Source organism: Dermacentor silvarum, chromosome 10 (genome assembly GCF_013339745.2).
Source record: "Dermacentor silvarum isolate Dsil-2018 chromosome 10, BIME_Dsil_1.4, whole genome shotgun sequence".
Classification (NCBI taxonomy): domain Eukaryota; kingdom Metazoa; phylum Arthropoda; class Arachnida; order Ixodida; family Ixodidae; genus Dermacentor; species Dermacentor silvarum.
This window is the reverse complement of record NC_051163.1, coordinates 21,447,011-21,473,821: the sequence shown is the minus strand read 5'-3', so window position 1 is coordinate 21,473,821 and position 26,811 is coordinate 21,447,011. Positions and strand designations below refer to the sequence as shown.

The following is a 26,811-nucleotide window of genomic DNA, read 5'->3' as shown; positions in this document are numbered from 1 at the left end:
TGAGCTGCCTCGTTCCCAGGGTTGCCAGAGTGAGCCGGTACCCAGATCAGTTCCGCTGCGTGAAACAAAGCGCTGCGTGAACGGAGGTCTGTCTGCGGCGGCTACTTTGAATCGCGCCCACGCGTCACCCGCGCGCTGCCTCTCGCTATCTCCCGATTAGCGAGTCAGTCGCGCCACACTGCGCTCCGTTTGCAACGCGTGCCGCACGAGACAGATTGTCCATGCCAGCCTAATATATCGCGAAAATGAAAACACGTATAGACCGGCGCTCAAATTTCGCATTAGGGAGTAACGTAATCATCGGCGAACTTTTTTCGTAAAACTTGACACAACATTCCTAAAATCGTAAACAAACCCAAATTCGTAAAGCTGGGGGAAAATTCGGGAGAGTTGGCAGGTATACGTTAAGGCAGGGTCTCACGGTGTTTCTATCTTACGAGCTGAACCAAGCCAATGTATAAGTGCGTTCCCCCCACCTGGACCAGCCATACAGATCGAGGTTCTTCCAAAGTCTTCCGTGCTATAGCAATGTTGTGCATTCTATTTCCAAATCTCACAAACTTGATGCAGCGAAGGAAAGGCAAGGGCTTGTGTCATCCAATCAGTAACGAGAAACGGCTGCGTATTTCAGGGTAGGGAGGAGGTGTACATCCTGTGCTTTGTAGTATATATAGCACTGCACGGGCTCGGGCTTACCCAAAAGCCCGGGCCCGGCCCGTGGGCTAGCCGAGCCGGGTAGAGCAGTTTTTTCACGGGCTCTGGCCGGGCTCGGGCACGGCATGTGCTTTTTGACCCGGGCCCGGCTCGGGTTTTTTTACGCGGGCCCGGGCCGGGCTCGGACTTTCTGGTGGTGTGCATGTAACGTGCAGCGAGTTACTCTCGCGCGTCTCGACTCTGAAAAACATGTCTTTTTCAGTCTCGGGCCGGATTCGGGCCGGTTTCGAGCCAGGCTCGGGCCTGAGGTAAAGGGGTGGCGGGCCGGGCCGGGCGGGTACCGTAGATTATTTCCGGGCCCGGGCCGGGTCTTGCCATAGAACTTTTGGTCGGGCGGGCAGTCCAATGTAAAAACGGGCCGGGCCCGTGCAGTGCTCGACTTTGTATACAAGTGCTGTATGTGCTAGTATATCTGCTGTACAGTGCTAGTTTATGCTGTACATCATATACTTTCATTAGTGTCAGGGACACTGAGCCAGTTGGACTGGTGATTATCACATAGTAGTTTTCCATCATCACTCCTAATCCTCCTCTACTTTCCTTCCCTTCCTCTTTGCCCTATTGTGGTACTTCATACTGATGCAAAGGGCAGTAAAGTAGCAGGCCAGACACAAGCTCATCCGGCCAATGTATTCACTTATCAAATATGCAAAGTCTGCCCGGCTCTTCGCCAATAGCCGTGAGTGGGTATGTGCTAAAGGCGTTAATGTCGTAGTCACCACCATCAACCCCTCCACGTTTTCTCTCATTAAGTATTCCACTCTCTTCCGTGAAGCTTCCACAATTGGCTGAGGCACCCCATAGCTTTAGCTTTCGCTGCCCTGTACGGAAATGGCGAGATGATATAAAATAAAAATTTTATACAAAAATTTTCAAGGGGATTTTACTGCTGTTCGTTATACACAATAATTCGTTATATCTGGGTTCGATTGCAAACATGCTTTCATCATTTTTCTTATTTTGTAAAATAGGCTTTTGTCGAAATGTTAAGCCTTAATTGCATACTGTGCTGCTGGCGAGAGAATATCACAAATAGCATTCGCAATATCAGAAAATTCGTAAAATCGGGTTTCGGCTGCAATACCAGCCTGTTATCAGCGGCAGCAAAACGTACGTGTACACACACACACACACACACACACACACACCACGAATACGCACGAACACGCACGCACACAGAAAAAAGAAAAACACGCTGTGCAAGCACGCACGATTCAGAAGACACATGGAACACCTGGTGCTTGAATTTCTCTTTATTAAACGCACGCACCCCATCAAACAGCACACTGCAACACACCCTGCTAGAGTCGTAAAAGAGCCTAGGAAACTTTTACCCCGGGGCAACTCTGGCCATCCTAAAAAAAAAAAAATATTTGCAAAAGAGAAAAAAAAAATCGTAAACACAAAAAGAATATCGCCAGAGAGCCCCGTTTATCGCTCGCAGTGCTGCTTGCTCCCGTTGCCATTTCTTTCCACTTTTTTTCTTTCGAGTAAAGCATTGAGCGCATTTCCTCGTTATATGATACACAATCACGACAGCTTCGCGCGCGACAAGCCCACCGCCAAAATAACACCGCGCGCAGACTTTTCTGTGTGACGTCACACTCGCTGGGGAAAGCTGAAAAGTGTCCACTCTGTAGCACGTCTCCGACGACATGTACGCTGTGACGTCATTCCTTCTCGCAACTTCTCGTAAGCTATACATACGACATCAGGCGCACAACGTCTTTTCCGTCACACGTACTCGCGCGATCGACGCCAAAGCCCAGGCACGCAAAAGTCTACCGACTACACACGCAGTACTATGGTATACTTGTAGTACTACCGCCCATGATTTGAAACGGGAACACCTCGGCAATCTCGATCAAAGGCGTCGCTGCTGGAGGCCTTATTCATAGTAATTACCTAAATGAAATGAGAAAAAAAAAAAAAAAAACGAGAGAAGTGATAACGAAAATGTCAGCAAGGGACACATGCTTCTTATGCCGCATTCTGTCTCAGCTATTCATGCGACATTTTTTTTTATCATCTTCCGACAGTATTTGCATAATCGTAATATCGTCAATGACAATTCACCTTGATCAACATGCAGTGCGAGAAAATAGGAACATCAATGCTTGCCTACTATATTAGCGACGTCGTTTTCAAAAGCATCTTGGGGTTACTAAGAGGCAAAAGCACGATGTGATTATGAGGCACGCCGTAGTGAGAGACTGGATTAATTTTTCACCACCTGGGGTTCTCACTCAATGCAGGGCGCACGAGCGTTTTCACAGTCCGCCCCCTCGGGAATGCGGCCGGCGCAGCCGAACACGTGACCTCGTACTCGGCCGCGCACTGACCTAGACTGCAGCCGATTGGTTCAAAGTTTTCAGCTCGGAGCCGCTCGAACTTTCGCTTACGCACAAGGTCTCGTCCACACAAACCATGGGCGACAGTTGCAATCGGAAGTAGACAATGTGGCGCAAACAAAACCAAACACCGAAATCACATATTGGGTCAAGGCGAAATGAACCCGTTGGTCCTCTGCGACGAATGAGTCAATGATGGCGATTCATATAGTTCGGTACAGGCATGTCTTACAAGTAGCCCCCGTAGTACCCGCTGAAAGCTAACGCAAAGATATAACATGTGAGACGTGGCATCGAAGATTATAGGAGAGACCTGTCGGAAGTACGACTGGACTTATACTTTCACGAGTCTGTCCCACAGAGTAGAGACCAGAGGTCTGTTCCCCGCATTGTTGCGATATCGTTGCACTCGTTGATCACATTGAAACCGCGCGAGGATTTTTAAGCGAGTGAATCTAGCTTGCAAATAACTCGCATTTTACAATCAAGCGCGCTGAAAGATTAGTGACTTAAAGTGCTAAGCCTAAAGGGTAGACGAAATCTTCGTAATCTATGGAGTGATTATTACATACGGTGACAACGATGTGGCTAACATTCACACAGTGATCAAAGAGGTCCATGATACCACGGGTCAAAGTTTTTTGTTTTTTTTCTAGTCACTCGTGTTATCTCCCGCTCCTTTCCAGCCTTCATAATTAGCAATGCTGTCTTAAATACTTCAGTCCTAATTACGAAATTGGGAGTCACCGTCTGGTCAACGACGTCATGAGAAAAGTTTAAACAGACGAGCGATAGGCGTTTGAAGAAAATTTTGTTTGTGTCCTTCGCGCTAACCAGAGATCGCATCCGGGACGCGTGACCGCAACGTTTTCCGAGCGAAGTGTCATATATATTGACCAATCAAGATGCCGCGGAGTCTTCTACTACCAATAGCGGAGCGCTTCCGCAGACGTCACCATGACGTTCGCATGACGTTGCCGCGGCTACGAGCCAACGAGGGCTGGCGCCTAACACCAATGTGCTTTTGCTAACGCCGTGCTCTTGTACTCGGCAGTAATGTTGATGTCTCGGCATCGCTGCATACTATACGGCTGTCCGCCCGCAATCTCCGAAGCTGCTTGAGGGACCCACTAAATGTTACAGCGTCTTGACACCTACGGATGTCGGGTCGCAAAGCGTCAGCGGAGCTGACTGCAGCACTGCCGTCTGTACATAAATAGAGTTTCTCAATGTTTCGGGGGTCGCAAAATAGCTGTGAAATCTTTGAAACGAAATTTCGCCTTCCCCGTGCACCTTCTCGTGCGGAAAGGCAAAGGAGGGACCCGCAAAATAAAGACTATTGCAGAAACGTGCTTCTTCCGAAGTTCTGCATAGAAGAATAGTCGCCTCTCACACAACTTGTACATGGTCCATTGTACACCGACGTTAAGCGTGTAGACGTCGAGGAATGGGCGTCACGTTATACATGGTACAAGCGCGTGTTTGACAGACACGCGCACTCCGCTGAATCGCCAGCGGCATAAGAGCTCCAAAACTACAGCCTTTGGCATTCATATGTGGCAGAAAATCTTCCGAGTACAATAAGGCTATAGACACCAGGCTGTACAACGGTTCAAAACAGGATGCTTCGTCGATTACCTAACGTGCTGCACTGCTGTACATTCACTTCAGCATTGCTTAACGGGCGAGCGACCACAAGCCATTCAAGAAAGCAGAGGGATTTAGGATACGGCCAGACTAGCCACCAGCTCCACGTCCAACGGACCAACTGTCAAGATCGCTGCACTGAATGAATTTGTTTAGCCATACCTGCTGTTTTGGCATGAGGTTAAGATACTAAATGTAACCAGTTCGCATTCATCATCGGTCCACCAACAAGGTCGCATATCTTGGGGTAAAATAGTAGAGTTCAGTGTATTAAACATAAATGTACAACTACACATAATGAAGCCAACGTTGCCTATTAACCACCCTAAAAAACTGAAATGTCACTCAGAAACAAGCATTTCTCGTTTTCAAAGGGTCTAGTTGCACCGACCTTTCTTTTTTTTCAAAATGAAGCCTGAAATTAAGCTTACTTTCTGCTACGACCACACAGTGAATGTTAGTTTATGTGAGCATGGAAAGATATGCTATGAAATCTAGTACATGGCCATGAATCACCAAGAGATAGCGGCAATGACAGTGACTTCTGTGGCAGTCTTCTACAGTCACCACTACTGAACGCCTAGTTCTAATGCAAGGGAAAGAAAACGCTTCCAAGTTGTGCGCACCGACGTCCTTGAAGTTGCTAAACTAAGATTAGATGTCATCGCAAGGACTCTGCTGTCCTCGTGTCCGAGCTTAATTACCACTGCTACTTATCACACTCGATGCGACATTAAGAGTATAGTTGGCTAATGTTACGTGTGCCATAGACAAGAGATATAAAGAGATCGTTGAGCATTCTGTAGTTTACGTTGAACCCCCTGACCTTCGCTTCGCGCCTCCGAGCACAGTCTTTTCTTTCTGGTTGAATAACGTAGCTGCGATGCCGTAGCAGCAAAATTCGAACGAGTGCAAGCACCGATAGATGCTCCGATCGGAAGCAAAACCTTGCATTGAACAGAATGCGACAAAGCAGCACGCTGGCTTAACCATATAACGTTTCTTCAAGTACTTTTACCCTGTATTGCCCAGGACACGAGTGCTCTGTCAAATTCCGACAGTCATTCACCACGTCGTCATCTCTGAAGCCTTCTCTAATTGGCTCAAAATGCCAACATGGTGCGACAATGACAGCACCAGCATAGTTTCCTAAAAAAAAAAAAAAAAATTACTCGGCCGCTAGTGTCAATGGGAGTTTAAAGCCTTGCGATTCAACTAGAATGGGAATGATGGTTAGTACACGGATTTGCCCAAGTTTGTCCTTCTGGCTTCAAACGGCCTTGCAAATTTACAATTTCCAACAAAATATTGCATTAGAAGTGCAACACTTAGCAATGGCAAAGCACAACAAAAAACCACAAGAATGTCTGAAGCCACCATTACTAAGACCAGACAAAACTACGTGCTAACCATCATGCCCACGGCAGCTGAATGATCTTAGTGCAGGAGTTTCCTCTAGTAATTTTAGCAGGAAGCTCTATAGCTTCTGGAATAGTGCTTTAGTATGCCAAATGAAACAAGTGGAAAAATTTCCATCTGAATTCCAATAGCTCTTACTGAACTATAAAATTTTTTTTTTCACGTGAGGAAGAAATTATGCAACAGATACAATAAGCTATATTTTACCAAGCTGTAATTAGAAACCACACATACAATAAATAAGAAAAGCTTGGGTGTATATGGGTGCAGATGCACACGTGAAGTAGGCACAACTTAGCATGTACTTTCGCTTCAGCAGTGTTCATTTGTAGTTATGCCAGACACTATGTACATTTGCTTCAGCCATGTTGATGTGTTATGTCTCTTGGGCACTCCATAGCACTTTAACTCATTATAAAGAAGCTAGGAAAGGTGTCCTAAACAATACGGCAAAAGTTCCTCATCAATGGGCATTTCAATAATGAACATTCTTGTCTCACATATAATACATTGGGCATTGCGGGGTTAATTAACTTGGCCACTGTGACTAGTCTATTACATACTCTCCACTTGATTCAATGGCAATTCAAACGTAACACCAAGTTAAGCAAATTTCTGTTCAAAACCTTCCCCTGGAAGAAGGCAAACCTTCTAGCAATAACCTGTGGATTTGGTGCCACAATGTGTGTCGAAATAGGCCTATTTGGCCGCCAAGCATGTAACGAATGTTACGCTAAGAGGAGCATTAGGTATACAAGAGTCGTCTGGCTAAGCCGCTAGCTCGATTGCACTCAAACTTAGTGCAGGGGCAGCATTTTGAGGTGGATGCATTCTAATAGCTCGTGCAGGTGCAATACTTGCCTGTTTAGACTAACTTAGAAGTAGGAGTCATCTGCGGCTTGGCCAGATAAAGAAAAAATCGTACTTTGTAGAAACGGAACAAGGGTGCCATCTCTTGCCGTACAGGGCACACATTGCATTTCAGCTCAATAATGATGTATTGCACTACTGTAACATTAACAGTGTCCCTTTATAGGGCTTGACAGAAACACAAACTTGCACAACATCCGGTAGAACACCAACACATGCCCTGCCATTTACCTAATACGTAACAACACAAACTAATAGAACAATTTTGAGCAGTTACTGATGCACATAAGCACCTGTAAAATGTTGATAGGCTGCTTTAGGCTGCTGGTAACCCTTAATGAGCTGCACAATCAACGAGCCAGTGACCATGCAATCCGCGCCCTTATTCAGCAGCAAAGGCCTGTCTAGCCACACATTTGCAAAAGCTTGGGGCCCCCAAATTAAGCTCGCACTTACCAAGAGCGGTATACAGCCAAGAGACGATAATGCAGATGCCTACACTAAGGCACAAAGACATCGTGTTTGCCACATTGAAGCACACCTACAGGCTTTGAAGCGGGGTCCTGACATTGGGTATGAAGCACAAGCGCTATCGTCACATCTTTGTGCAAGGCATCCACATCCCATACCATTCAACAATGTACATACCTATAAGTGCAAAAAATTTTTCGATGAGAAAAACCGTCGACAGGTAAAAACATCAGCCTGTTCCTTCAAAACCACTCAAATATGCGCTGACCTTGCTTGCATCTAAACCACTCAAATATGCGCTGACCTTGCTTGCATCTAAACCAGGAGGGCAACAAACAAACAAATTGACCTTGGATACACTCGCTATTGAACTGCTCTGCCTAAAATTTCAATTGAAGAGTCTAGAGTTTATGCAGATCGAGATACAAGGAATGCAAAGGCACTCAAAGCTTATTGCCCCGCAATGGTGAATGAGCAGTGCACAGAGCCAGTCACTGCCTCTCGGTTTTCAGCAACTGCTCGGTAACTGCAAGTGGGCTTGGGGAGCTGCCTACATGGTTTTCCACTGACACCAGCTCGCACTGCTTGCAACTTGCTCATTTCCCCATCAAAATGAAGTCGTTTTACAACGAAATCTGGCATTTGGGATAACAGCAACAGCATGCTTCTTGAACTGCAAAAGGATAGAAGTCATTAATCTAATTTTAATTATAACAAGCACCAGATGTACGTTTATAATGAACAGATTGCTTACTGTGGTGCAAAGGTAACTGCACATATTTGGTACAGTGGGGTCATTAATTAGAAGAAAGCCAATACAAATGCCCATTATCTCTGCTACAATAAGTGTTTAGCCCAATTTCAATAAGCCATCCACTTTCGCTTGGAACTAAACAAACAATTATGGATATTTGTTTCCAAAAAAGCTTGCCGAGAAAGATAATCTAGCAAACTTGCAAGTTGCTGTTCAGGAAAACCCACTTTCAATATTCTCAGCATTGAGCGTACTGATTCAAAACCCGGAATACTGTCACGAGTAGGGTATGGCACTGGCTTTTTTGTCTGAGGCAATCACAGTTGACAGGTAATACTGCCAACCGCATGTATGACAGAAATGCAGAAATGCAAAAAGTAAAGCGTTAAGCCACTCATGAATACATGTGCCTCGGCATTACCTATATCTCTGAACAGAGGTGACCATAAGACCACAGTAAAATGCCTGTTGCATAGAGCAATATATGAGATGAACACGTTACAAGCACAATTAGAAGCCAATTCCATCCCAACATTCTGAAAGACATTCTGCATGCCACACTAGCTGGAATGCACAAAGAAAAAGAATAAATAAATAAAAAACAACAAAACATCAACTGCAACATTTATCTTCACTTTTTTTTTTATTCACATCCAAAGGCTTTCGTCAGTCCACTGCTGCTTCAAAAGCAGTACCTTCAATTTCTTTGAAAAAAAAAAAAAGAAAAAATTGCGTAAAGCATGCACTAAAACCTTTTGTGTGGTAGAGAAATAAACAGCACAAGTTTGGGCTTTAGACAACTGGGCTAAGTGGGGGGGAAAAAAAAAAAAAAAGCACCGTATAGACAATTCCTAGAAAAGTGCATGTGTCACCATCAGTGGCTGTTGGGCAAGGCCAGTTTGTAATCGAAACCACCAATGTATGGTACTATGGCCGATTAATTTATTAAACACTAAAATAACCAATGGATTAGTTTAGACTGACAGTAGAGTTTTTCGGAACTGTGTTTCCTTGGCCAAAAAATATGGCCGCTAATAGTCGAGAAAATGGAAAGAGCCAAATAACAACAGAGCACAGACAGGGAATGGCCACCTTACGACTATCACTTTTTCAGTCCTGCGACAAGCTAATTCAATCAAACAGGCTAAATGAGATTGGTCGTAAAGTACAGAGTCCAACAGTTCTCGGCACAAATTCCCTTTCAAAGACGCTCAATGGTGTCCAAAATTCTCAACCTCAATTTTACAGCCTGGTTGTGTTGACAATGACATTCACGACATCACAAATTTCACTGCATTTTGTGGCATTTGCACTGTATTTATAAAAGAGTCCCTAAAAGCATCAAGGCGGGATATTTGCTCATATTTTAAAGCAATTCAGTCCCTCAATACTTAAGGAACACAGATATATAACGAATTTTCAGATATTGCAAAGTAAACCTAAAATACACCTTTGAAATATCAGCATGTAGCAAATATATGCTTTCAACGAATACTGTGTACAACAAAGTATACTCGCGTTAGATGCGGCCATGTTACAACACGGTTACACTAAGTATTTGTGAAGAATTTACTAGACTCCTGGAAGGCTCTGCCAGAATCCATGACACCATGAAGGGGTAAAGCCAGTGTGAAAATTTAAAAGTTGGTGTTGGTGCATATCTTAGTCTGCGTCTTCCCTGGCTTACGAAGCTTCGGCCCACGGCAACACTGATCCCAATTTGGTGCTCCCGGGCGCACAATCTACAAATCTAGCTAACGTCAGCACTTTTCTATAACGTAAATGGTCTTACAAATGCTTTTGACATTTAATTGGTGTGTGAACTTAAGGAGACCTTGTGGCGGAAAGTGTTAGGGGAAGAAAGAAACCGTTCGCATTACAGCCCAAGATGGTGACACACAGGGCCAAAAGCCTAGAATGGTCTATACCGTGTGGAAACAAAACCAAAACAAAAGAAATCCCCATTTTTCAATGACCAACAAAACAAGTGGAAGAAAAAAACAAAAAAAAAACAAAGAAGGCATTTGCACATGTACAATATTTACACAGCCTTGTTCGCAACCTATGTACAGGGCCAACTAAGGTTTCCAAATCAATTAAAATAGCTGTAAAAATTCATACTCACAAATCTACACCATATAGAAGGCAAGAGAACTTTCACACAGACTTGCGCGCTTTGGCATGTGACAAGGCCAACAGGCGCGTTACGAGATAATCGAAGGAACACCGAGACGTGCACGATACAGATACGTGTGTATATATATATATATATGTATATATATACATGTGCCGCAGCAAAAACGCATGCCCGACACTTATGTACATCCTTCAATCACTTGCCTGAGCAGCACAGCCTCGTCACATAGGACTACGTGCACACGCCCTCAACAACAAGGACAACGACAAAGAAAAGGAAGGAATTAAGTGGCTTCATTTGTTCCATTGCTCGCCAGTGTTCAGTGCCAAGTTCTCATGAACGAGAAGAAGGACCTCGCCAAACGAAAAGCACGCGAACCAAACTCGCCTTCGTGTTGATGTTTCTTCAAACACCCTTATCAAGCATTGCATAGAGCCTAGTGCCAAGCTATTCCTTCATGCCTCGAATTCAAAAAAAAAAAAAAAAATGCGGGAGACGTATGAAGCAAACATTAAAGGCATTGCTCGTTTCTAAGTGAGAAAACGTTGCAGAAGTGTGGGTTTGCATTAAGTAGACAGCACTAGCTGGTGAAAGTCAACCTGATATGGTAATCTGGTATAAACAGCTCTTGGATCACTGGATTACTTGTTTTCAAACTTCACCTGGAGATGTTCCATGGTGCATTTTGTTTACTAATGACATTTCTTGAGAAAATACTTTCCAATTTTGTCTACATAAGTGCAATAAATGATTCTTCTGCAGCGAGGCTGGTCATAAGACGTGGGTTCTAGCACAGTGATGCCATCTGTCTTCAAGAGCATAAAACTGCTTCGCATTCTGTCTTTTCCCCGACATCCACTTGGCCTTGCCAGGACAAATGGTATCGTTATCCTTTCAGTTGAAACAGGCTATACTGCAACCCAAATATGGAAACCAAACATTATTCACCTTGAGAGTCCACACCTGAATTGCATTTTGGGGCAAACTAACAACCAGTTTATAGCTGGAAGAGATATTTATACTCAGTGGACTATCGATGCAGCATTTGGTGCAAAAAGAACTTTGAGGCAAGTAGGCAAGATGGCGAGCATTACAGTACCTGCTGGGTGCGAGTCTAGAAAAAAAAAAAAAAGCCAGGCATATTTGTCTTTCGTGTTACATTATTTGACCCATGAAAACTGCAATGCTGCCGAAGCATCGCAATGCTTGCTTAAAACCTGCACCCAATGCAAACAGTCACAGTTACAATGGTATCTTTTGCACAAAACCCCATCAAACATTAACCGGTGCACTGCCTTCCAGCGAATACTTCAGGCAGTAAACTTACTGACTGGCTGAGAGCGAAGATTTCTCGAGAACCGCCCACACATGCCAAGTACGACAACACTAAAATAATTATTTCCACAAACCACTTCAAGTTGCGCAAGGTTGAAACAAACGGGAACTTTCTCAACTAAAATTTGCGTAGCACGAGTAACGGACACCTGCTTTACCTGTTGCTCTACCATTCTGCATCATGGAGATGCAAAGTGACAAAAACGACTCGTACTCAGGCAGGTGTACAACCTCGGTAGCTTTTCGCAACACAATCCCTCGTAACACGAGTAACCGTTACAAAAAAAAAAAAAAAAAAAAAAATAGCGCAAGTGTAATGAAGTGAATTTCAGATATGACAAAATGACAGAACCGATACAGTACTTGCTCTGAATGACGTGGCGCACAACACATCCCAACAGGATGTCGACACTGATAAGAGGCAACTCATATGTAACACGAGCAAGCGCGTACGTACATATGCGAACACGACATGTACATACGCGTACATACATACTTGCCAGATGATAAACGGCAACTCGTACATAACACGAGCGGCGCATACATGATTCGTTTGCTTCACAAGAAACAGTTTTTAAAAACTAGCGATAAAGAGCAGAAACACCAGGAACAGCCAACAACAACAAACAAAAGAAACAGTCAACGTTCCTCCGCAGTAAAGAGGCTACCCATCCCGAAAGGTCTTCTTCGCAAACACTAAAAGCGACGAAACAAATTTTTCCATTTGCCACCAAAGGCTGCGGAGCTCACAGGTGAGAAAGTCACGATGACAAGCACTTTTATCATGACTAAAGTTTAAAAGATTAAAAGAATAACAACAAAGATTAAAAGCACAATAAACAAAACAAGGCTGGCCGAACATAACAGGAAAACATGCACGATTCAAATCCCAATAAACGACAAAGAAAAATAATAAAACACGCACGCACACACACACACACATAGCACATGCAGCAGCAGTCTTCCAATGACACACAAGAGAACTGGTGCAGCTTTTGTCATGTGACTTGGTGGCAGGGAGGCATTGCAGCACAGCTGGCATAACGAGTCTGACGCAGCGAACAAGAAAAAGAAAGACCTCATTTCTCCACTCTCTGCAGGCGCAGGACTTGACGTAGAGGCAGAGAGAAAAAAAAAACAAACAAACAGAACAATAAGCTGTTGCCGACGGCACGATGGCCCCAGCTTGTAGGTCCAGCCTGAGGAATTACGCGGAGGGTTGCGCGGGAAAGTCAACGGCGCGACACCTGCACTGACGAAGAACGGCACAAAAGAACTGGTGACTTGCGTGGCCCAACATCTGGGGAACGCTTACTACACTCGGCGGTCACGACAAACACCCTTTGCGGCTCCCGTTCGTTTCTTTTTTTCGGCTCCTTGAGGGTGGGAGACGGCACCCGGAATAGGGACATCGTGCGACTTGAATGCTGCGGTGTTAACACGAAGTGCGTGAACGGAGCAGTTGGTGAAGAGCGTCGTGGGCAGGTGAGATTGGGTCGGCTTTCCTGTTTTCGCAAGCGTTTAAGAAAAAAAAAAAAAAACAAAATGTGGCAGGAAACAGGCGAAACCAAGGTTGGAAGCGCCCTGCCGAGACCGGGATGGCAACGCAACCATCTGGCGTGCCCGATGTAGATACGAGACAGAGCAATCCTTCAGTTTTGCCGAGTTCTTGCTGGTCTTGGCCTCTCTTGGGCCGATTTCATGCAGCAGACTTCTGTACGTCGAGTCACTCACGTGCTGGCCAATGATAAGTTGGTCTGTCCTGTCTTCGCAGCAAGTGCTTCAGAGTCGTGGCCGCACGGTTGCAACGCAGGGAAGACAGTAGCGCTCTCACTCTGCAGCCAGGGACTCCGCAAGCACACAAAGCAGTCACCATGCAGACCGAACTGCCTGCATTCCAGCCAGGTAAGCAACTCTTCACACAACCTCCTTCTGCTGTCGGCGTTGACAAAGGTTCCTCTAGAAATTTCTTGGGATGTCAAGTTGCCATCTTTCTAGGCATTGATGCTCACCCTGATTGGCTCCCTTTGTTGCCTAATGGTGGGGGAGGGCGCTTAATAACGAAGCTTGCATTTGAAGTAATAATGCCTGCGCATCTCTAATTGCTGATCGCACCTTGCCCCTCGCCGAATGCCTGATTCCCAGTGGGCGCGTCCGGGTGTCGGGAAACGTGGTTCGCAGCCCAGCTGTGACCACCGACACTGGAGACGTCGGCACGGGAGTGACCTTGGACAAGGCGCCAAGTCCCTTTGCCCTTGACCGGGCTTGTTCAGTTACCATGAGGGCAGATGAGCTTCAAGGCCTGTGAAACCTGGAAATCGATTAATTTTGCTTTAAAAACAAGGAGGAGGCTGTTGCAAAAAGCTGCATCAACCAGCAGCTTGAACAGGCAATAGACCCTTTTCTTAATTCGCTTCTCTGCACTGCACATAACGGCCGCGTCAATCATTGCACAAATGAAGACGAAGAGCTAGCTACTCATGCCGAGGCTTGTCTCTGGCGCAAGGTGTCGCCACGAGAACTATGCCTACATTTTCCAGGTCATAATGCAAGCAAGCCATGCTTGTACACGCAACACCGCCATTAGTTGGGCAAACTGCCTTGCAGCAAAGCTAGGTTTTGCAATTAGGAAAAGGGCCTATTGCCCAGTACGGTTTCCTACAAGAATTGCAAGAAGAAACTCAGGTGTTGCGTTCATTCATCTACCGTGGGAATGCTGGGCAGTAAATAAAAAATTTACATACAAAATTTACATACAAAAAATTTTAAGTATCTTTCTAAACATAGTAAGGGAATAAGTCTCTTAGCTCAAGCATAATTCTAGCAAATTGTTGAATTTAATAGCCAATTTTTCATTGAAAATGACCAATTTTCATTGAGAATGGAATCTGCAGACTCTCATGCTCAGCAGCATAGAGCCACCACTGTGGTTATTATGTAAAAAACACAAAGGCTTGGCGTTAGCCTCTTCAACAGAAACTAAGCAGCGCTCAGTTTCCGTGGGACGCTAGCACCCACTTTAGCTCTTTTGTGTTGTATACAGTCGACCTTCCTTCAATTAGACCTCAGTTAAATAAACTTTTCAATTAATTCAATCTTGAATGAAAGTCTCGGCCACCGTCCATCCATTTTTATGGGCCCAATGTTTCGTTGTTTCGATCCTAAAATTAGCCTTCGCCAGATAAGTTGAACTTTACCAGTCAGCACGCACGCGTATAACCTCTATGGTGACCCCAGTAGCAATCCCATTAGTGGCAGTGCCTGTCTCAGCGGAGGTTAGGGGGGAATGTGCACACGTTGAAGACAAGTCATCTCCCATTAAAAGCACCTACTGCTAGCCCACCCCAAGAAAATTTTCAAGCAATAACTGCAGCTCACAATGTCTCATTACGGTATTTACGCGATTCTAATGCACACCTTTTTTTTCATGAAAACTAGGGCCTAAAGTTGCCTGCGGGCTGCAATGAGATCCGAAAACACAACCGCCTTTGCCATGTTCGTATGCTTTACTGCATAACACAAATTTATTGTGGGGAAGCTAACTTTAGGAAACCGGTCACCACTGTGCAGCACATATTTGCACATTTTGCTAAAACAATCAAGTGCTCATTATATTTCTACTTGTTTAGGAGCTGTTATTTCTATGTTAGTTGTTTACTCTGAACACATAGAAAGCAGGTGCACATTTGATTCAAGCCTTTGTTCGAATCTGGCAAACACTTCCAAATGAATCAGTAGTGTGTCTTGGCGTCTTATTTGAGCCACCAAATAATTTGGTCAATTTCGTTGGCCTCGTCAGGGTCACTAACGGAAGTCGACTGTACTTTCGGCACTCTGCGCTTGGCGTGTTCCGAGGATTGTCAAAATTAACCGGCGCACGGCCAAATACAACTGAATCACTGAGTGTTTGACGCCAGTAAATAATGCATACGCTCGCCGGGACCAAAGGGCAAGTCTGAATTATCCGATTTTCCTCCAAATGAACGAGGGTCGAATTCATGAAGTTTTACTGTGCACTGACACCTGTGAATTGCTCTTATGCAAAGTGAACAAAACAAACCGAAGCACAGCTCACGTGACATGTGTAGACAGACCTAGAAACGCCAATTGCTTGCACGACGAAGATACAGACGGCAAGTAACAACAACTTGATTTTGGCAAGTTGGTTCATGTTGAGTATAACCTCAAGCAGCGTGAAGAAGATATGGACAAGAATCTAAAACTGGTGCAGGTGCACGGCAGTACAGCACCCGTCCTGTTGTGTTTGTTTAAGATTCTTGTCCTCGTCTTCTCAAGTTATACTCAAGACGGCAAGCTTTGCACACTCCAAATCTCGCCAAGGCTTCTGCTTCAATAAACTCACTTGTCAGCTGGTTACGAATACGGCCGACAAAAGCACGACGATAGCTCTGACTAGTCAAAGTCAGAGGCACAGCCACAACTCTTGCAGTGGAAAGCAAGATAACCACCAGCCGAGAGTGTCACACAGGCAGTGCTGAAACAGACTTGCCGAGTGCATGACCTACCTAGTGAGGTGCCTGCTGTCTTCATGAACCTCCATCTCCATGCTTTTGAATTCATTCAGTTCTTTCCTAATGGCCGCCTGCGCAACCAAACACGAAGCACGCTGAGAAACAGTCACCAACACAGTGTCTGCATCATGCACAGGGTGGTGCAGAAATGCATTAGGCATTCCTCGAATACAGTCAAACCTGAATAAAAAGAATATGGATATACTGTATGTGCATGATTCTAACGCACACCCTTCTTGAATAAAGAGTGCATTCAAATTTGCATGTGCATTACAATCGTAACTAATGCCACTCAAAATGAAAAACCAAACTAATTCTTAATTTAGGAAAGCTCAATGCAAGGTAGCTAGCTAGTTACAATGCCATCAAACGAACGTTCCTTTTTTTATGCCTTGGTTTGCAGTCGCCATTTTCCAGTTTGCACCAGCGAGTCGCCTGAGGAAAGCGAGGCTCTAAGACATTGCATGTGTGTTCATCGTGTGCGGAACGCCCTCCCGCAGATGATGGTTGTGCGAGCCTTCAAGTGTGAAATTTTTAATGCATTAGATGGAACTGCAGATGACTTTCTGTGGTCGGTAGATAGCGAAAAGGAGGTGTTGTGGGACTATGATAGCAACTAGCCGCTAAGATTCAGCTGTGTGCGTGTCTGTGTGCCTTCTATGTTCCGTGAAATCGTTTCAACATAGTACGTGTCGACCCAGGTTTCATTACATGATGTGCACGGTAGAATCGGTTGTAAGTAATTTTTGGGGATGTTTTGGCGGTAATATAACTGCGTTACAAACGGGGGCGCGCCAGAATCGTGCATGAATTATCGGATATAACAAAGTAAATATAAAATTTGCATTTTTTTTAACAATACTGATGCGTTACTCATTATAAAAATCAGATGTAATGAAGTTATTACAGTGTCAGATGCGACTTGCAATAATGAGGTTCAACTCAACAAGGAATGATGCAGCAGTTACAAGATTACCACGAGCCTGCTCGAGGCAGTCTTCAGACAAGTAGTTATGAAACTTACACTAATTGACTTTCTGGCATAGTGCGAGACAATTGATCTTAATGCAAAACTTGAAGCTTGTAATCCAACGAGTTCATAACAGTTACAGCCTTTCAAAAGCCTGACTTCACAAATTTTTTACACCTCAATGAATTCCCACCGATATCATCCCACAACACCGACACTGAACTGTCACACCCTTAGCAGACACCTACGAGTGATGCGACTGTTTCAGCCTCACCGTTGGGTGAGCATGAAGACAGTGTCCTTATCAAGCCGGGATGCGACTCGCCCGATAGCACAGCCTTTGTCAAAAGAACTGAAGCCGCTACATGAACAACCACTGCTGGAGGTGCACTTTTGTTCCCTACTTCCACATCTTTTCGGTGTCCCACCGGCACGACACGATGCCAGCCAGAAACCAGCAATGCCCATGCTCTTAGAGGCTTCACCTCTTTTGACCGAAGACTGTGGAACTTTTGATAACAGACTATTCAATGACAATGCAGCACCAATGGCGGCACACAATCCAGTCTCAGCCTTATGGGTTCCAGAAAAGTGAGATAAACATGCCTACCTTATCTTTCGGCGTCAACCTGGTCCACGGTTTGTCGGCCCTGCGGTCGTAGTCTTGTGCCTGCGTCACCTCGACGTAGTCGTTGAAGCGAATGATCTTTCGCTCCTTCAGTTCCTCGATGGTGGGCCGGAAGCTCAACTGCACAAAGCAAAACGCACATGCTGTAAGGCTGGAAAAGCTGGGCTAGGTTGGTGCTGGTTCAGCTTGCACATTAGTATTCTAGATGCCACATCGTGTGTCCTGCGACCTTTTGTCGCTTGTCCATGTCTTTTTTTACTAGACAAATGCTCAGCCTCAGAAGAAACACTTTCCTCCCGAGCAAAGTTCTATAGCCAGATCGGAATTCTGTATGCAACTATGATGTCACGAGGTAGCAGCAGAATTTTAGGTAGAATGAAACGCTGAATGCACGCCGCTGTATAAACATTTATGCAGTATTTTATGTATTTCACGGCAAACTAGCATAGGGTTTCAGAAATATTTAGAACTACTGCATTACATGTTGAAACCATATGATGCGACTGAGCTTTCGTATGTACAATCTGCACCACAAAATTAGAAAAATTTAATCTCAAGTGAGAGAGTGGGTTCTGAACAAATTTTCTTTCAAATGCGGCTTTATGGCAGTGATGACTGACCATAAGACTGTTTTTGAAGCTTTACTTCGTGCAATCATCATTTGCACCAGATTGCTTTTGTGTAATGATTTGAACATTGCTTCATGCATTTATGTGTAACAGTCATACGGGTGACTGGCGAATGCTATGACTAAGGTTATGGCTATCACTAGAACTATAAATATAGCTACCACTTCAATTATTGCTACAGCTCATCACAACTCAAGAGGTTTTCCCATTTTCTTCGCAAGATGGCGGCACTCGTCACTGGACGACATTATGTAACCTGGGGCTCACAAAGACGTTAAAGATCTTAAAAAAAATAAAGAAAACAACTGGAAAGCTAGTGTGGACTTGCCTTCCGTATTAATACTTTCTTCTTCTGCTCCTTCTCCTTCTTGAGCTCTTCAGCAGTCTGAACTGAAACGCACGAAACTGAAGCTTAGACCAGAATGGGCAGTATTGTTAGTTAGTCTTTAGAAACAATCACTATGACTATCCAAAGGAGCTCGTCGCAAAGACGAGAGCAACTCACGCTTGAGAATATTCCTTTGTTCTAGCTCTTCAGGCGTCGGACGCAAACTTAGCCTCCTGCAAGGGTGCAGAAAAAAAAGAAAGAAAAAAGTGCTATAACAATTCTTGATTGCAAGCTTCAAAACTTACGATCCGATTGTGTTTAGCACACTACGATTATTTATTAAATACTGTGAACCTTGGGGGGTCCAGGCAGGACGGTTATGAAAGAAAAGCATGTGTGTCATGAGATGCGAGTTGAGGCGAGGTGCTGAGTGCAGCCGATGTTGTGAGAGAAGAGTTTACCAAAAGGCGAAGGCGAATAAGTTGGCCGGGGAAGTGAACCTCTGGCCTGCTCTACCATAGGTTGACATACCCACGAGCAACTCACTTGTGCTTGCTTTTGTGGCGTGAATGCGAGTGTGAGCTCAGACACGAGTGTGTGACAGCAGTGAGCGCTGGCGAGTGAGTGCACATCGGTGGAAGCGAGTGTGATTATGAGTAAGCTAATGGGTGGAAAAAATACTGGCGAGTGGGAGTTTATCCACTAATTTTGCTAACTGCTACCTGGTATTCAACATTAGGACACAATACAGTGCTTTTTGGACAGAATGTAGACAGTAAACCCCACACTACTATTTCAAAATTTCAGTGCCACAAAGGTCAGCTGGTCATGAAAGTATGACTGGCCCCAAGTTACCCGATTACGTGCCAAAAACTTCTGCTACAAACTTACAGCTGTTGCAAGCGCCAAAAGCGCAAATGTGTAGATAATCCCAGTACTGCAGACTTTGAACAATAGGAAGGAACTCTCTTGGTCTACAGTGCGAGCAAATGCAGTGGAGGAGGTGGGCCAATTTCTTGTTCTCGGCCAATGGCAAGGATGAAGCTAAGGGCGAGGTGGCAAACCGAAAACGATGCAATAATGATAATGATGATAAGTATGGCCATCGCCGCAATGGCAAACCGATAAAGCAAGTCCAGCTTCAAGCTTTCAACTGCTACCACGGTAAAGTGATGCCATCTATTGGGCCCCAGCAGAAGTGCTGCAATGTTCCCAGACAGACAGTTATAGCAGGATAGTGGGCCCGGACACACAAGGAATATTATCGCATTAAAACAGCATAGCGTCATGCAAGGAATGCTAGTGCATTAAAAAAGCATAGGGGCACACAAAGAATGCTATTCCATTAGGAGCTTGCGGTAACACAGAGAATGCCTATCCCTAAAAAAAAAAAAATGCACGGTGTGGAGTAGTGGCACACCTTGTTAATTTGTTTCCAACCGCCTCCCGTGACTCCTGCCTTTCGCGATCAGACTGCATCTGTAGGATGTTTTTGTCGATGAGCTCCTGCCGATCGGGCCGCTGGGAAAGCTTGAGGGCCAGCGAGTCCTTGCGCGCTATCTTGGCGGCCAGGCGACCTGCGGGAGCAGGTCACTGGTCATGGTCACAGTCACACGGCGACACATCTCATAAATCATCAACGGTCCCTGCTGGTCAGAGACAAGGTGGCAGCTGAAAAAGACAGGATGGCTAGTAAGGGTCCCAAGAGTTCCCCCCTAAAATTACTGGAGGAAAATCTGGCGCTGCTATCATTCGATAACACGGAGATGATCGGCTGTACACGGATCTGTCTAGTCTTCTTGCTTGTGGCTTCAGGTGTTCCCTGTGGCTTTATTTATTACTCTTTACATTTCTAAATTTCCAAGTACAGTATTCACATATTTGAAATTCAGCAAGGCAATAAGCCTCTGCACACAAGCATAATTGCAGATAGTGTACAAAACATGGTCACCATGACGTGTTCCTGGCTCGGCAATTGCTCCCTGCGCATGCATTCCACAAATGCATAACTTCCGAGATCTGTTTGTCAGAAGCGTGGATTTGGCCACGACCTATTAAAACTGTTGCATGCATAACACAACAGTTTGTTGTCAAAGTCACAAGGCCGCCTAAAGGCTGAGGGACGAAGTTTAGGCAACTCCATTCACTACCGACTGGATTCCCATGCCGGCTGAACCGCCACATTCTTTCAAGCTCAAGTAAACACTAGTGCCACAATCCTCTGTAGTTATTTTTGTAGGGAACTTAGCGAAGGGGTATGTGGCAGCAGCGCCCACTGTTCTGCCCGACAATAAATGATAGTCAAACCTCGATTTAATGAAATTCGCGATGCAACGGACTATATATATTTCCCCATCTTAGTTCTATCGAATTACCGGAACCTCGATATAACGAAATTCTCGATATAACGAAGTTTTTCACTGCAAGTACAACTTCGTTATATCGAGGTTTAACTGTACCTTGTTACAGGCTGCACCAGTGTGCTTTTAAGCTGAGGCAGGCTCTTAGCAAAGGTTTTGGCGATGCCGAGCATGACACCCCCATTGCCAGTCGCAGTAACACCACTGTGAAATACCCCTACACAATAATACTGTTACTTGACACTGGCCGAGATTGTCCTCAGCACAGAAGGCTTTCGTCAACGTCGGCTGCTTCGGTGTTTTCGTGTGTGAGACAGCAGGTGAGGTACGTTTTCAAGCGAAGCTTGTTGAATTACATGTTGTTGGGCTAGTTGGGTCATTGAATCAGAAAAAGGTTACAACTGCGCGAATAAGACGCCATGTAAGAAACAAACACGCCCACACGCGTTGCGCTTCGTGTGGGTGGGCGTTTCTGTGTTTCTTACGTGGTGTCTTATTCGCGCAGTTGTAATCTTTTTCTGGAGCTTGTGAGGACGGCGAGGTTTGCTAAAAAAAAAGTTTGCGGCTGTATGCGGCGGCAAGACGTGAACATTGTGCAACGTATGCAGAATCGCGTTCGGCTTGATGGAACGGAACGCCTCCGTCCCATCGTGGAACGCGTACAAGAACGCGTACAAGATTTCGCCCTAGTATAGCAAACTGGGGCACGGCGTCAAGCCGAGGCGACGCGTGCTGTGCGCTGAGCTCGGTGCGAAACATTAGGGAGTTTTCGAATAGCGTACGAAAAGCTTGCGGCGTAGCGGCGAACGCGTCGTACGCTCGCGGGCTCCCCTTAAGTGAAGCCCGCAACGCTACGCCCGCAAGCTTTGCTTTCGCTATTCGAAAACTCGAAAACTCCCTGTTGAGGAGCGGTCGCTGGGCCTCGCATGCTTCACGACGCGTTTCCCGAAGCCTCGGACCACGAATAAATCCTGGTGTGCATTTACTGACATTTTCAGACCGCGCTGATGCCATGCCGTCCGGCGGTCCAAGCTACGGCAGCTACTGCTGTGTTTCGTGGTGCTTGAACAATGGCAGAACCCACAAAAAGCCAGGGACAAGAAGCCAGGACGAAAGTGGTTTTCTTCGGCTGTTAGCCCTCTGATACCGCTTTGTAGCACCAATTAAGGTCCACAATTTTGGATAAGTGATGACTACCATCTATTTCAACTTGGAAGCGTCACAGCAACGCCCAGACGCAAGTAACTTGGGCTCCAAGTTTTTGATGAGAGCGACACATAAGAAGAGGCAACAGGTCTGCAAGTGTTGTAGCATAAAGTCTGTCTTTCACATTGTGGGCAAGCTGCCCTACCTTTCCGAGGACGAACAGGCAACGTTGAAGCATCAAGTTCGCTTTTTTTTCTCATTTTGGGCAAGTTGCTCTTAAGAACAGCCAACACACTGTATTTTTGCTTTTCTGATATATTGTGTCGTGTGGTTTCTGTACGCTTTTTCTTTTCTGTGCATTACTTCTGTTAACCCGAGTCGTGACTCGGGACTTTATTGCTGTGTATACGTCACTTCTTCCTTCTTTATCAACTTTGTGCGCTGAGTTTTTGCCATAGATCCATATAGATCCTTACCCACTTGCCCAGTGCGTCATTCTTCACCAGCTTGTCGGCTACTGCCAACTCTAGCGATGTGTGCGTTGTCTGTGTTCTCACTCTATTTGTTAGAATTTATTTGTAAGTCTAGATGCATTTGTTGTCTACTTTGCATTTCTGTGCGATGTTCTTCTCATTTTGTGCTTTTTATATGCTCAGCCTCTACCTTGCCTTGGAATAAAACATTGCGGGTACTCTGTCTCTTTGATTGATATATAGATTGACCGCTTGTTCCAAAAGAAAAGCGCGATGAATAAAGCCGTAGTGAATTATGATTACCTGCATATCTTTCTATTATAACTTAGTCGAAATAAAGATTACGTCATGACCTCAATTCGCACGCACAGTTTTGAGCTAAAACAAATAGGGAATCGCTAAATCAAAACGACAAACAATAGCATTGCTATTTGGGCGGAGAAAAGTGGTCTGAAATCATTAACTTTCGCCATAGCCAAACGTCGGTTGCGCACAGTAATCCAAATTCGCGCCAGTGAAACCGAAACGGGAAGCGCAGGCCAGTTGCTCTCACCAACCACCAGGTGCGCTAGAGTCGATTGGGCCGCCGGGGTCTATGGGAGTGTCCACTCTTTACTTTTTTTTCTTTCTCTATGCCCCCACTGCCAGTCGCAGTAACACCACTGTGAAATACCCCTACACAATAATACTGCTACTTGACACTGGCCGAGATTGTCCTCAGCACAGAAGGCTTTGAAAGCGTTGTTGTTGTGCTTCCTGCGGAGAACTGGTCTTAGCGACAGACGTTAAGCAGTGCCATAGTATCCTTTCCTTTTTCTCTTTTTTAGTTTTTTCTAACATCTCTTTTCTATTACAGTGGAATCTCATTGATACGAATCTCATGGGGTCACAAAAAATATTCGTATTAGCTGAAATTCGTATCATCGAAACAATTAAAACTAGCTAAATTAAGGGGGGACACGGGGATCAGATCGCTAAATCGCGAGAAAAATCTATTTTTGAAAACCACGCGTTTCGGTATCTGCAACGCCTAACCTATGCTATATCAAAATGGTTTGGCTGAACACGCACTAAAAATGGCCGAAAAAAATTAATTCGTCAGTGTGCAGGGCGAGAAAACTGGTTTAAATCGCGCGAAATCACCGCAGTTCACGGAGAAATATCTCGTATTTCCCGCCACCGAGCGCCGCCATCTTGCTATCGTTTGAAAGCCAAAGTTTCGCCGTTCCGCTTCTCAACTCGTTCGTCGTCGCCATCTTGTAACAAACGCACAAACACAAAAGAAGCGCGGGTCTGCGATAAGTAGTCACAGGGGCCCTCCGATGAAAGCGGGCCTCCGATTGGCTGCCGTGCTGAAAGGCGTCTCTCCATTGGTTGCTGCTGTGGCAGGGGCAAGATGGCAACTGCAGTTGTCTGCTTCGTAAACCACGCCGGCGTCTTCACTTGACACGCAGAATTCGGATTACCGAGAGCTCCCAGATTAGTGATGGATCGTCGATCGTTGGAGAAGAAATTTTGGACGAAGCATGCCTTCGGAATACGGAAGCGCACGCCTCCTACGGCAAGAAAAATACGGCGATTAGCGGGAGAAGCGGAGGAGCACCCGACTGAACGTGCCGCGCTATCTTGCACTGTGTGACTCCAGCAGCAAAACCGACAATCGCCCTGTGCCATTGTCACCGATAACGCAGTCGACGTAAGACGCGCCAACGGAGGCTCCCGCGCCTCGGGGTACGGCCGCGCGAATCAGCCGAGATCGTATCTCGGTAGACATAGCTCGCTGCGACTAGGAAAAATGGCGCAAACACAAAGAATGCGGCCCAAAGCACAGCAGCCACTTCGTCCGATGGCACGCAGAAAAGGAGAAAAAGCACAAAGGCAACAAAAGCGCCACCGCTTCAAACTCTTCGCGCCCATTCGCGGCCTCCGCGCTGTCCGGCGCCACGTCCGCACCTCTGCACCAAAAGAGAAAGGGAGAAAGCGCGTGACTGCGCGCTGTTCTCTTTCGCGGCCATCGGTGCATGGGGCGGCGTTTATTCGCATCAACCGACGCGAGTCGAAAATCGATTCGTAACAACAGTTCTCTAGCACGTTGCAAAGTAATGGCTGGGACCACAGAAAAATTCGTATCATCCGGAAATTCGTATTAGCTGTGATCGTATCATCGAGATTCCACTGTATCTTTTATTCCCCTTACACCCTTTGCCCAGCACAGGGTAGCCAGCCTGTTTGAGAACTGGATAACATCCCTGCCTTTCCGTCTGTTCCTCCTTCCTTGGGCAAGTTAGTAATGCTGCATTTTGAATATAAACAGCGCCCATAAAAAAACCAGGACGGACAGATACAATGACGCCAATACAGCTTCTATACCCAGAAGCTGGTAGTATAGAAGAATATGCAGGTATAGAAGAAACCTGTGCAACTTTGCGGTAAAGAAGTGGTGACAACGCTGCAGCTGCTGCTTCGTACCTTGCTCGTCGTCGCCAGTAGTAGTCGCGCCAGTTGATGGGGCCATCCTCGTCTGAGTCTGAGTGGTTGTCACCGCCGGGGCTGGCAGACGGGGGTGGGGGGGCCAGTGGTTCTCCTTGTTGCTGCCCTCATGAAGTTGCAACCCGGGAGGCAGGGGACTCTGGGCCCCACTGGGGCTCAGGTGAATGCGCGTTGGCCGCAACCTGGATACGCACACACACACACACACACAGCAGGACACCCATTTAAGCAAGAAGAGTAGCAAGTCGGGCACTATTCATCCACACAGTCCTAATGATGGCCAGCTGATATTGTCGATACAGTTCGATGGACAGATAGAAAGGTTGACCGAATTATGGCATTTAAATCGTCCAAAAGCTAGACTGGGGCTATGGCAGACACCATAGTGGAATTGTCAGGTTTACTTCCGACTACCTGGGGTATCTTTACCATGCACCTAAATCTAAGTACATGAGCACATTTTGCATAGAGGAAAGGCAATGTACACCTCTGTTTCACATCCACAAGAACCCTGTGTACAAGTTCGACGTGAAGCCGTAGGTTGCTTGAGGTGAAGCTCGCTTCCCGTTTGTTGCCTGAAGAACAAACCCATTATTGTAAAAATTTCAGCCAAAATATTTTCTTTTTTTTTCATTGAAAAACAACATTGTCAGTGTATTCTGTACATTTTGATGAAAAATAAACATTTCCTTCGAGTATTTTTATGTTTCCTTCTCCAAGGCTTACTAAAAACATGAAGCATGGATACACAAAAATATGGTAAATCAGTAATGCACAGCAGAACTGACCAGCCACATTCTTGCATACCAGTGCTTTATGCAGTTGGGTCACCTTCTCTCCGCCATTTGCTAGTTTCCTAGTTAACTAGGATGGTAATGCAACTGACTCGGAAAGGTACTGGCCCTGCGTTTCATTCCCAGAACAGCATGAATTTTTCTTCAACTGTGAAACTTTCTTCCCGATGTTTACTTTGTCATTTCCTCCATATTTTTGATCGTCAACCAAAGCGTTTCACACAAGTCCATCAACCCCTGCGAGCATGCGGGCCCAGTGTGGTCCAGACCTGGCTTGTGCTGCCGTCAGTTGCTGCTGTGTCGCGTGGGCCCCGTTGACCTGCTGCTTCTTGAGTGCGCTCTTGCGGGGCAGGGCAGAGCTCCGAGGAGGCTCCTTGGCCGGTATCTCCTCGACGAGGGGCCCGCCGCTGTCTCCTCCGCCACCAGCGGGCGAGGCTCCTGTCCGTGCGGGTGCCGCCGCCTCACAGATGTCGCCCGTCACCCCCGAGTCGTCCGAGTCGTCGCCCTCGGGAGGCACCAACCGGCGCGGTGGCAGGGGCGTCTGCTGCCGTGGCGGTTGCTGCTGCTGCGTCGGGGGTGCCGCGGGGGACCCTTCCTGCGATGCAGCGGCGGCCGCCATCTGCCGGTTGCGCTCCGCCATAGCGGCAAACCTCAGGTTTAGGCTCGAGGCCACTGCATTTCCAACGAAAAAGGAGCAAAGTTGAAGGTACAGAAGTATAAAAAACTTGTGAGGATGGAAAGGAGACAGTGACAAACGGCAAAA

The 26,811-nt window shown here is 45.9% G+C and overlaps 1 protein-coding gene across 15 annotated transcripts in view; it reads right to left on the bottom strand.

The window, feature by feature from the left end:
- Positions 1-8,843: 8,843 nt before the first annotated feature.
- The window catches only part of LOC119465801 (phosphatase and actin regulator 1), a 150,842-nt gene continuing 132,874 nt past the window's right edge, over positions 8,844-26,811 (bottom strand). For 14 of the 15 annotated variants that reach the window (XM_037726260.2, XM_037726264.2, XM_037726266.2 and 11 more), the window contains 8 exons: positions 26,318-26,720; positions 25,234-25,436; positions 20,206-20,362; positions 18,963-19,018; positions 18,786-18,847; positions 17,811-17,948; positions 16,225-16,301; positions 8,844-14,009 (listed from right to left, as the gene is read on the bottom strand). In XM_037726260.2, coding sequence (XP_037582188.1) covers positions 13,994-14,009; positions 16,225-16,301; positions 17,811-17,948; positions 18,786-18,847; positions 18,963-19,018; positions 20,206-20,362; positions 25,234-25,436; positions 26,318-26,720 — 1,112 coding nt within the window. In that variant the 3' untranslated portion in view covers positions 8,844-13,993. The remainder of the gene's footprint in view (positions 14,010-16,224; positions 16,302-17,810; positions 17,949-18,785; positions 18,848-18,962; positions 19,019-20,205; positions 20,363-25,233; positions 25,437-26,317; positions 26,721-26,811) is intronic. The other variant, XM_049657220.1, reaches the window with a different exon arrangement.